At 42.0% G+C, this 12,229-nt stretch overlaps 1 protein-coding gene and 1 long non-coding RNA gene across 3 annotated transcripts in view; one reads left to right on the top strand and one right to left on the bottom strand.

The window, feature by feature from the left end:
* Positions 1-12,229, top strand: part of LOC309353836 — a 240,283-nt gene that overhangs the window by 84,696 nt on the left and 143,358 nt on the right. The gene's annotated exons all lie outside the window — the stretch shown is intronic.
* The window catches only part of BBOX1 (gamma-butyrobetaine hydroxylase 1), a 37,535-nt gene that overhangs the window by 17,067 nt on the left and 8,239 nt on the right, over positions 1-12,229 (bottom strand). For both annotated transcript variants that reach the window (XM_081882952.1, XM_081882951.1), the window contains exons 2-3: positions 4,681-5,152; positions 4,038-4,152 (exon numbers count right to left, since the gene is read on the bottom strand). In XM_081882952.1, coding sequence (XP_081739078.1) covers positions 4,038-4,152; positions 4,681-5,079 — 514 coding nt within the window. In that variant the 5' untranslated portion in view covers positions 5,080-5,152. The remainder of the gene's footprint in view (positions 1-4,037; positions 4,153-4,680; positions 5,153-12,229) is intronic.

Genomic DNA, 12,229 nt, shown 5'->3' with positions numbered 1-12,229 from the left:
TGTGGCTTGAGGTGAAGGACAAGATGGCCTCTTCTTCTAATCCATGTACGGAAGCTGACAACTGGTAGCTGAATATTACTTTAACACCGACAACAGGTTAGCTTCCATTCTCTGCACCCGAGGGTAGCAGGCTAGTTTAGAGATGGCAGGCCTGGCTATATGGCACAGACAGCTCTGTCTTTAAACACCTCATCTTACTACTATTACCACCACCACTCTTGGGTAAAGTAGTATTCATTTTCTTGGCCATTCTTTGTTTGCAAGCACTCTACAAAATGAAAAATTACTACATGGAAATGAGGGAAGAAGTGGTTACATCATTATGTCCATTATGACATTTCTAACACTCATGTATTATTGCTTAGAATGTTTCTATAAAAGGGGGCATAGTTTTCTTGACTGCTGACTGAAAGGCTTCCACACTGAGCACTGACTGTGATATACCAGGCTTTGTTCACTCATTTTTAACAGGGAATCCACATATGTTTCTCCTCCATTTTTCCAGACTTCAGAAAATCCAACTTCATTTTTTAACTGTATGATCCCAAGTGTTGATGACCTTTTGCACTGTCATTCTGGCCTGTATTGATTCCTCTGGCCTCTTGCTTCTCAGTTAACTGTTTTTCCTCTTGAGGAACCTTTAATCCTTCCTTTTCGAAATAGCATTATTTTTGTATCTGCTTCAGATACTGCTGTATTTTTGTATTTTCTGCCCCACCCCCAATGGCAGTGCAGGCATAACCATCACAGAAAGCGCATTGAAAGAAGATTGTACAACAAAATTATATCACCCCCTCCAAAAAAGCAACAACAGTTGGGGCTGGAGAAAGGGGACTGTCCATTTGGCTGCAAAGTGTTAGAAGTCAGGAAACAGACTAACAATTCCACTTCCAGATTAAAGCAGAACAGTGATGACTGGAGGCTGCTAAATGGGTGCACATCTTGAACAAACATCAACAACAATAAAAATCATAATAGTTGAATCTGCAGCTATTTTCCAACAGCAGAGAAGAATAAAAAACGCAGCTCACATAAACATCCATTGTAGCTAGCCTAAACAAAATGTCTCAACAGCATGCCTCAATGGGCCAAGTGCTTCAAAATCTGGCAAATGACAAATGTTAACCAATTCCATAGATACAGGCTGAATGCAACAGAAAGTCATGATAGCACCTGAGTGGCTGACAGGGTTCATAGGAACATAAGAATTCTGCAGATATTCTTCTAGAGAATGGAAATTCACCATCCAGCATGGAAAGTGTTAAATATGATTATCTTTCAGATTTACAAACACTTTTATTGAAAATAACTCAGCAAATACCAGGTCAAAGCAGTATGTACAACATGCCTTTCCCTAAAATGTTGAAATAACAGGCTGTCCAAAAGAATAGCTTTGTCCCACAGAACACTATATGAGATGTAACAATAAAGTGTTTTCTAAAATGCTTAAATGCTGGAAAAACAGCATTTGTGCCTAGCTATGCACCATTCTGCCATAGGGCTTTTCTAAATGACAGATTGGATTTGACTTTACCCTTCAAACTGTTGCCAAATCATTAATATTTAAAAAGTTTATTATATGCAATGAAATTAAAGAATTTACAAAAAACGAAGTCCTTATGCATGTATGTGCATAGTTAATAAATACATTTGAAAGGTAATAAATAAATATATAACTTTACACTAAATGTAAACTAACAGATAAACACATCATTATACGCACATTACGATATATCCTCAATAAAGTGTATGGCTTTAATGAATCCTGTGTTATACTGTTTCAATATTGAATAAATAAGCTTCATTTTTCAATAAACCTTTTGTCTTTTTGTCTTCCTTCTCTTATCCAGTTTCACCATATAAAGCATATCTCATACTCTAATCAGCCACAAGTCAATAGATGGTGAAGCAGAGTATTTAAACAGATGCCAAATTAAAAGGACATTCCATCATCTGTCACCAAGAAAGATTTCTGGAATATGGTTTACATTCGCAAAGAAACACACAATTATGTTAGCTTTGTTCTGCAGATTTGCATAACAAGTGGAAAATAGTGTCACATAAATATGCAGTCACCACTTATTATTGTTCTGATAATTTTTGTTTCTGTTAACTTATGAAGCATCTAATGACTGGCATTGTATACCACCCAAGGGCTGTGTCAACTCAGCTTACACTTTGCTTTTTAACCCCCCCCCCCAAAAAGATTGCTATTCTCATCCTGATTATTACCCTCTCCCATACTCAAACAGACCTGTCTATCCATCAGCCTGTGGAATTTGATCTCAACAATTTTCCTTCCTTCAATGAAGAGAGCACATTATTCCATTAAAAAAAAATCAAGAGTAGCTGCAGCTTGAAAATCTATTAAGCAGCAGCTCTAAACAGGGACTGTGTTCCATGCCGGCGTTCCCTGCTGGTAAACCACCCCATTCACATTATTCATTATTCTACCATTTCATCATGGTACATATATTGTTTCCACTACTTAACCACAATCAGTAGAATTTCCACTTTGCTACTGTAGCTCAGGATTGAAGGTTACAAAATGTGGCAATGGAGTTGCTCAGAAATGCTAAAAAGACAGGCCAGGAATGCTCTGACAAGCTTACTTCTCACATCCAAAGCAGCCTTCAAATTGTTGCAGTGGGGAAAAACCTGTTTATTTTTCATACAATTTGCAGGAAACTTTAATAGCTTAGATTTCAGAAGGAAGTCCAATAGTGCTCATTCATGCCTTCAAAATTATTTTTTTTTACCACTGCTGATGAAAAACAGATCTATGTGCTATGAAGAAAAGGAACACACACTTTCCAGGAGACTGCATGGACCATAGACTTATCAATGAGCTATAACCGCTTTTCACATTTCTCAAGAATGTGTCATTCATTAGATGGACTGATAATATCAAGGGTTTCCCCTCTGGGCACTATCAGCTTGATATTGATTGAAGTAGACATGCAAAGACTAGCATATTAAGCAGAAAAACTCTTTTACCCAGTAGTCTAACCATTAAAAAAAGAGAATGTATTGGGAGTTTTTCATATGAGGAGTGCATTCAGACATTTGATTCTCCCACTCTATTATCTTTTTAGATGCCTTTACATTGTCTGAGTATCATATGTATGCAGTACAGACGGTATAGACACAATATACTGTAACTTTCTTTCTATGTTTATGTAAGCGGACAAAATTCAGTGTTGTAAGGCTGGAGAGGAAGGGCCCCGTGATTCCCAAGAGACAAGAAGTGTTTGGTTCTCTCCATCTTACAAAAAAAATAAAAAAAAATATCTCCCTTGAACTACATAATTCAAGCTTCCATCTGTGTATAAAGTCAGAGCAAAATTCCAAAAAGCTGATCCCTTTCAGCAACGATTTCCTTTCCTGGAACTCATTTCAAGAACATTGTGCTAGTGCACAGGCTAACAGAGGCAGTTTATATTATTCAATTAAAACATTTATGAGCAGTTTTCTTCATCTCTTTCAGGAGAAATCCAGATTTCTGAATTGTGAACAGCTCTGCCTGGGGAACAAAATAGGTCCTGTGCTATGTATTTTCTCTTGAGTCCTCCCCACCCCCATCTTTTGAGGATTGAGCAAAACAAGAATGCAGAACTGCCTCCAAATAACAGCATGGGATCTGTTTACTAATTGGAGCATAATTCTGCGTAATGTGTGTGCACGCTGCCCAGAGCAGCAGCCTTGCACTTTTCTGAGAAATTTGCTTATTTCCAGTACTAACACTATTTTATGTAGTCTGTCTAGAGGTTTTCGTTGATTAAGTGATATATAAACCGTGTTACATTCATATAATGATGACATCCTAGCCAACTCTCTGTGTATAATAAAGTGCACAATGCAGTCCCTTGGTTAAATACTAGATGAAAAAGATAGGAGGAATGATCAAGTTAGATAAAATATGTGACGCCCTTTATCACTGATATATAAAATTCTGTTGTTATTAAAAATGGATTCCAGATCAATTGAGAATGGGGTTCCCTTAGTGCATTTACTACAGAAATGGTACAAATCTCTACCTGATAGAAATAATTCTTCCTGCATTTTTGCTCTTGCTTGTTCAGAAAAACATCTCTTCTTCAACCATTCAGCCTCAAATTCACTGGTGTGGTCATCTGGCCATACAATGCATACCTTAGTCCACAAAACAGAAAGAGACATACATTGAAAGCAGACCAGAATAATCCAAGAAGCATTTTATTTGCTTTGCTGTTTTTTCTTCTTTGTTTTGTTGGATTGGACTTCTAACTCATAATGAAAGCAACTGGCATGTGGTCTTGTTATGTGTGTGCAATCCTACACATGTTTAATTGGAAGGTGGTTCCATTAATTTAGCAGGCCTTTCTCCCTAGTAAGTGTGCTTAGGATTGCGGCCTAATAACCTCTTTCACTCTGAAGAGTTTGTATAGTGCAATGCTATGCATGCTTATTCAAAACTAAGTCCCACTGTGTTCAGTGAGGCTTATTCCCAGGTAAGCAGCATTAAATCACTGCAACAAAATGATTCTACATATGGAGATTAATATATTATATGAAAACAGCTTCTCTCTCTCTCTCTCTCTCTCTCTCTCTCTCTCTCTCTCTCTCTCTCTCTCTCTCTCCCTCCCTCCCTCCCTCCCTCTCCCTCTCCCTCTCTCTCTCTCTCTCACACACACACATTACCTTTTTCTCCCTCTGTGCCAAAGTGACATTCTTGGCCCCAACATTGACATCCAGATTTTCAAGAAGCAGTTTGCGTGCTTTAGCAGAGTGCAGGAAGCACTCGGGGCACTGGCAATTGTCTCGCAGCCACACAGAAGGGTAAAGGCTCTTGCTCCCATCTTCCCAGTGGACACAGATAAACTGATTTGCCTCCAGAGCTTCCACTTTATGGATGGCTGCACTCGTGTTGAAGGCCTGAGCCATCTGCGTTGTCCCCGGCATTGAATGCTGCCAAGGCCTCCTGCTCAGGGAGAAATGTTTTTGATGGCTGTGCTTGCCGTTTTGTGCTTGCAGCAGAGTTCGAGAACAGTCTTGGTGGACTTTGGTTCTTAACAAGTATTTAGCGATTGAAGTCCACATCTTTCCTTTTCCTTGTTTGATCTTCAGTACAGAAAGGCCTTTTCACCCTGTGAAATCTCTCTCCAGGTCAGTGCTGTAAGAATAAAGCATACTGATGAAAGGCAAGAAGGAAGAAAAGGGATTCTGTTCAAAAGAATGTTACTTCTGGTCCCTGTCACCCTTTCATTCTGGCACATAATGTCTCCATTTCCCCCAACCCCCTTGAAGTTCTGATCAAGTGGTGTTTTTTTTGGGGGGGGGGGAGAAAGAAAAAAGTTTTAGCTTTGTACTGTATGCCTCAAAATTTGGACCCCAATACAAAAAGTCTGACAGAACCATGGTTTTGGAGAGCAGCAGATGTTGTAATCCCAAACAATTTTAAAGGAAATATTATTGGCTGTTCCAAAAGAAATAACTTGCACCCATTGGTTCCTCTCCATGCCCATAATATTGGATCAGCTGACACATCTGGCAAGTGTGGGTCCCTCAACGATCTGTTGCAACCACTTTTCTCTCACAGATCTACAGATACTGCATTTGAACCTTAGAAAACGAGGCTCTGTTTATAGTGGGTGAGATTCAACTAATGAGCCCTATTCTAGGACTTCCACTTGCACAATGGGCTTTCTTTCCTCTCTTCCTCCTGTGCCCCTGAAATTGTCTTAGGGTGTGGGGTGGAGAGAACTCATGAGGAGTAACACAGGGGTAAAAGAAGGGAGATAATCTGAAATGTTTGCTCTGATCGATCAATAGTACAACAATGAATTCCTCCTATTGCTGCTCAGAGGAATTCCTAACCAGCAACACATTTGTCTATACGTGCTCTCACTCCTAACACCATTACGCAAGTTAAATTTACCCACTTGCAAAGCCACAATTAATAGTGCTTCTGTGAGCTTACAGATACACAGACAGATTCATTTTTGAGATGCGAAAGCGATCCAATCTCATGAAGCATCATCCAAGTGCTTGTGGCCAGGGTCACGGTGAACATGCCATTTCAGCCATCCCTTATGACAGCCTCTGCTGACCTGCTGCCCTCCATCTGCAGAAGGCTACAACTCCCAACAGCTCCAGCCAGCACAGCTGGAGTCTACAACAGCTGGAGGGGAACCAGGTTGGCGCAGACTGCCTTATGAAATGGTTTAAAAGCACGGATTCGCTCAAGAAGTGGTCACAATCGACTTTATATATTCATTTATTTCATTTATGAATCACTTCCCATGAAACATCCCAAAGTGATTAGCAACAAAAACGTCAACAATAAAACACACACATCAAAACAATTCCAATTCCAATTCAGATGCAGACTGGGATAAGAAAGTCCACTTAAGTTTTTCATTGCAACACCACAACGTAACCACATACTATATTATTATAGTATATTACAATTATGCTACTATTATTATAGTCAATATATTAAGCATCCAGAAAACAATCCCCTTGTACACATGTCCTTCCATACGGATAAACAGGTAGTCAAAACATGCACACTCTTCCTCCCCCTTTCATATGCACATAGACAAGGACCATGCAGATGCAGACATGCACAAAGGATGCTCTCATCCCCAACCTGGCAACTGCAGCAGCTGCTGCCTACTTCAGAAACCTGTGGCTGGAAAGGGAAGGAGCTGACCATCTGGGCACCTCCTTGCTTTTTTCAATAGAGTAGCCCAGGCTAGGAGACAACAAACATACATGGCATGCAGCAGCACAGAGCTACACACATCACTGCTGCTTCAGAGACTCCCCTGACAAAAACAATAGCAATACCTATACTGAGGGGGGAAATGAATGGAAAACAGGGCAAGGAAACCAACTTTCACTCCTCTCACCCTACAACTGGGGGATTGCAGTGGCAGCAGCAAAAGCCTCAAAACCAGTCAGGCCCGTAGTTTTCCAGATGGCTGGCAACTCTCTCCTGCTGCTGGTTTCTCAATTAATAACAGATGGGGGAACACACATTTATAATGCTAGTCTGTCTAAGGTTCAAAGGAAGAACCATTTTTTCCTGGAAAAATCACAAGGTTGAACTTTCCAGTATCCCCTTACCCCAGTTAGCTGGGGTGACCAGGAGCTGCCAAAACTAAAGGATGGGGCAGGGGGGGGGGAGAGAAAAGCTTAAGAATGATGAGATCTGAAAACATAATAAATGTACATTCCTATTGGCCTCATGGTCATGCAGCCTGTCGGAGCCAATAACTTTAATTTTTCATGCTTATCACTGCAAGCCACAAAAGAGAACTGCTGACTGCATGTAAGTGGCATGTTGTTTACCCGCATAGTTCCATAACAGGGAAAGTATGCGCTAATATCTGTGCTTTCCCTGGGATGAAGCATTGCACCTGGCTGATTCTTTTTGCTGTTGTTCCCATCTGAAACCCTAAGCCAGCTCAGTCCAGTCATCTTCAACTTTTTGTGGCCTGAGCAAGATAGAACATGGCAGCTTCCTATGTTCCCAATGGAGAAAATACCTTTTCACAATACCAAAACAACAACCGTCTTGTGGTATGTAAGGGTCATTTTGTGTGTGCACAAGGGGTTCACTGGATCAGGGCCATTGTCTAAGATCCTCAGCTACCTTTTCACAGCTGCATAGTGCCTTGCATGTCCTTAGGTCCTGGGCAATACCCCAAAACCCACCTTTTCACTCAGCCTTGCCAAACCAATTCTCTGTTCTATCTCTGCCACTTTTCTCCAGGCCTTTGCTTTCTCTGCTCCCCTTGTGTTTCCCAATATACTGCTTCCTTCTCCTCCAATGACTACTCAACATAACTGCCTATTTCCCCTTCCTTCTTTTAGCCTCTTGGGATCCCTGTATGCTGCTTCTCCAACCTCCCAGGCCTTCTCTACTTTCACATTTCGCACCTCTGTGCTTCACTTTGTAGTGACCGAAGAATCCCAATTTCTACTGCAGGGGTGAGGAAACTTTTTCAGCTCAAATGTCACATTCCCTTCTGGGTGGACACATGCCAAAGCTGGGTAGCCAGAGGCTAAAGGAGGTGGAGCAATGAATGTAAATTTTATCTTTGTACAGTAGGCTAGTTTCCATACACCTACATGCCAATTTCTATCCTCCATCCAGGGAAGCAAGAGGCATTGTCAGAATTCTAGGTCACATATCAGCCACACAAAACAAAACAAAACAACCACTCAATAAGAGTGCAAAGCAAGGACAATGAAGGGTGTGGCATGGGAAGAGGGGGTGTGGCTGAAGAGACGAAGCCGGGGGAAGAGTCCCAAGGGCCTGATAGCGAGGCTTGAAGAGCCGCGTTTCCAAGCAAAAGTCTTTAAAATGCTTTGTTTCCAGACCTTTGCAGTAGACTTGGACCTAGGAGTATACCACGTTTCAGCTTTTTATTTGTGGCAAAAATACCAAGGCAGGAGCATCCTTGTACATGTAACTAGTCCAAAAAATATTGACATTTTTGCAGCTGTGAAAAGGAATAAAATCCAGCTCTCTGGACCACATTTCTATTGTGTCTTCCACTGAAACTGGGCGGAGTGAACATCAAAGGAAAACCATTGATTTATTCCAGCTGAAGAATGGCTCAGCACACAGCAAGAAGATAATTTGTGACGGAATTTTATATTACATGTTTACTAGGCTATAAATTCTTAAAATATTCACTGATGCTTAGATAGTTACATTTGAAGCAGACCGCAAGTACATATTTTCATACTTTACCATAATCCTGCTTCAAATCGTTGCACAAAAATTCAAATCCTTTTAAGTGGGGCAAGCAATTAATGCTCCTCCCACCTTCCTTGTCTATTTGATGCAAAGCAAATGCTCAGAACAAAATTAATCTACACCAGACACAAGAACTAGCTTCAACTAATGGCAGTTTCAAATAAACCAACACATTTAATTCTCCAGTGTGGTGTAGTGGTTAAGAGCGGTAGATTCGTAATCTGGTGAACCGGGATCACTTCCCCACTCCTCCACATGCAGCTGCTGGGTAACCTTGGGCCAGTCACACTTCTTTGAAGTCTTTCAGCCCCACTCACCTCACAGAGTGCTTGTGGGGAAGGAAGGGAAAGGAGAATGTTAGCCGCTTTGAGACTCCTTTGGGAAGTGATAAAGTGGGATATCAAATCCATGCTCCTCTTCTTCTTCTTCTTCTTCTTCTTCTTCTTCTTCTTCTTCTTCTTCTTCTTCTTCTTCTTCATTTTCAATCCTGGTGCTGTGGCTTACTTCCAAGGAATAAGGACAGCTGCTTGCAGGTATGCAAAGGATGATCTTTGCAGATGAGGGATGGCTGAAGTACTACCACAAAGTTTCATTAGCAGCTCTTATTCAGGTATCTTTGGGGGGGCATGCCAATTTTGGAGGGGTTGTTGTTGTTTTAATCCCTTTATCCACGGTCCAAATCCTGATCAGCTACTCACTAAAAAATAACAGTGCATTTAGCCTCGGGATCCATAAAGAGAGAAGGAGCAGTGATGTGGAGTTGGGAATTTTTCCTGCAGAAAATTTTCCATTTCTTAAATTCATTAGTAGCAATAAATGGGTGTCAATTGCAAATGAATGGGGCTGTCAATATCTTAGTCAAGCTTGGCAGTTCTAAACTGTTTGTTTCAATTACTTAAAATACAGTTGTACCTTGGATCCCGAACGCCTTGGTACTCGGACATTTTGGCTCCCAAACGCCACAAACCTGGAAGTGAGTGTTCTGGTTTGTGAACATTCTTTGGAACCCAAATGTCCGACGGGGCTTCTGTGGCTTCTGATTGGCTGCAGGAGCTTCCTGCAGCCAATCATAATCCGTGCTTCGGTTTCCGAACATTTTGGAAGTCGAACAGACTTCCAGAATGGATTCCGTTTGACTTCCAAGGTACAACTGTACGGGTTTGCAAGGGGGAAGGATCCCCTCAAATTCCTGGGTGCCAGGCTCTCCCCATAATTTCTGAAATTAGTAAATGTGGGGTTTGATCAATGGATTTAGCAAGGCCTAAAAAAGTTAGTCAAACCAGTTTCCTCAGGAGCTGGGTTTAGAGAGGTGCCATTCAAGAACAAAGACAGGTAATAACAAAATCATTACCTGGACAAAATGTGAGAGATTCAGCCTCAGGCTGCCTGGACTACAGGGGGTGAGATGTCACCACAGGAAAAAGTGCCTTTTGAAGGAGACTTTTGAAACAGAGGTTGCTAGGGCAACAGGGAGAGGATGCTTGAAGCTGAAGGGAAGGAATTGTTTTCTGCAAAGGCTGCTGTGAAGGAGGAGGAAGCAGGCAAAACATGCATGCTGGCTAGGAGAGGCTGCACCAAGAGACCAGGGGCCCATATGTTGGCTGATGCTTTGGAACCAAGCTTACTGAAGCTATGAGAGGAGCAATGAGAGACATTCTTGGGGTGTGATATTCTGCAACCCCCATACCAACATTCAGGTGTAAATATATATATAAACCATATTTTTTAAAGACACTACTCTCTGCTGTGCCTTGATTTCCCAATGGATACACAACTCTGGTTAAGAGCCACGACCCCTGGAATCTTGCTACCACTTGACAGAGATTGGGGTGGCCTGTAATGATACATATAAAACAGACACGCTCACCGAGGTCACTCTAGAACAGGAGTATCTAATCTGAAGCCTGTGCCAAACATACGACCCCCAGTGTTTTCAGTCTCCCTCCCAAATCTGTCATTTAAAAAAGAAGTTTAAAAAAGGATTTGGTTTTTTTTTTACTATTCCAATGGGTCACACTGTGACACCCCTATACCAAAAGGATCTTTGGGGGCTCCCAATTCCTTTTGACATTGGAGCCAGAAGTGGAGGCAGGGCTCCCAAGCTATGCCGGAGAAGGGCCAAGCAGGGAGAGAGGGGACTCAGCAGCTGGGAAAGGAAATCAGCATAACACCAGGGATAAAGGAGGGGCGGATGGGGGAATCGGAGAGAGGGCTCCAGGACTCTTCGCTGGAGACCAGCGGGGAGAGCACAGGTCTTCCGCTACCCACACCCACCCTGCGCAGAAGACTTCCGCACAGGGAAAGTAGGCGTAGACTTGGCATCAAAGAACTTCTTTGCTGGAAGAAGTTCAAGAAACGCCAACTGACAGATTCTGCTAGTGACTGAACAGCCACGAAGTGAAGGGCTGTCCAGCCAGGAAAGGTTTAACCAGGCTACCTAGCCAGGAGTGGCGGCAACTTATGCACGAGCAACCCCATATAACCATTACACTCCTATATGTGCCCCACTGTGACAACGTGATGTCAAAAGTTTAGGAAGAAGCCAAGCTGCAACAGCTACCACACCACCAACTTCCTTGAAAAGTAGTCCTACAACTCTGCCTTTTAATACATATTTTAGCAATACCCGTGAGACTGGATTGCACATATAGACACCCAAATCACCACACCTTTCAATTTCCAACAGTATTATTTTGATCCCTTATGAATGATCACACAAGGTATTTTTAATACCTCTTTTGAATTATTAAAGGCTGAAAAGATAAACTTTGCAAGCTTACAGAAAAGAATGGTTGTGGCCTTAGCAATGCATCCAAGCAGTAAAGATGTTTTGCATTTTTGTTCACTGAAACACGCTCATGTAGGCATTCAGTTGATGGTATCGAAAGACAGCAGAACCAACAGGGTCACACTCCCCTTGCCTAGTTCTGGACTCTAGTTCCACCCACCAAAGCAACCAAGGCCATTTCAGTCCTAAAACCAAGCATAGCAAAATGTGCCTTAAACACAAAGAGCAGGCTGCACCTAACTAGTCCTACTAGTGGAAGCCCACACAAGGGCATGCACTAGTGCAACAGGGTTTTCTTCCCCTTTCCTTCACCTGCACCCCCCACAATTGGCACAGGGTTGGGAGAATCCCCCAGCACAGCATGGGGGTGGGGTTCTGCCTGGCAAGCTGATGGAACAACTGCCATAGCACTACATTAAATTCATCCCAAAGTAAAATTAGAAGAAAGAGGACCGGGAGGGGGGTATGGGGAGAAAGCAAGGATGCCAAGATCTGACCATTAAAGGAAGTGGGAGTTCAAAATATATGAGGTGAGATTTAAAATGTCTAGCTGAAATATGCTTTAACTATTCCTTCTTTACAAGCCAATATTTGGCACACTTGCGCTATTACAGTATTTCATACTTTTACTAGATTAAAACCATACTGACCTGGAAGACCACCTATGCCTGGGATATGTAGAAGCAACC

Source organism: Podarcis melisellensis, assembly GCF_964234715.1.
Source record: "Podarcis melisellensis genome assembly, chromosome: 1".
Classification (NCBI taxonomy): Eukaryota; Metazoa; Chordata; class Lepidosauria; order Squamata; family Lacertidae; genus Podarcis; species Podarcis melisellensis.
Note: the sequence above shows the minus strand (reverse complement) of the source record. Positions and strands in the feature narration are given on the sequence as shown.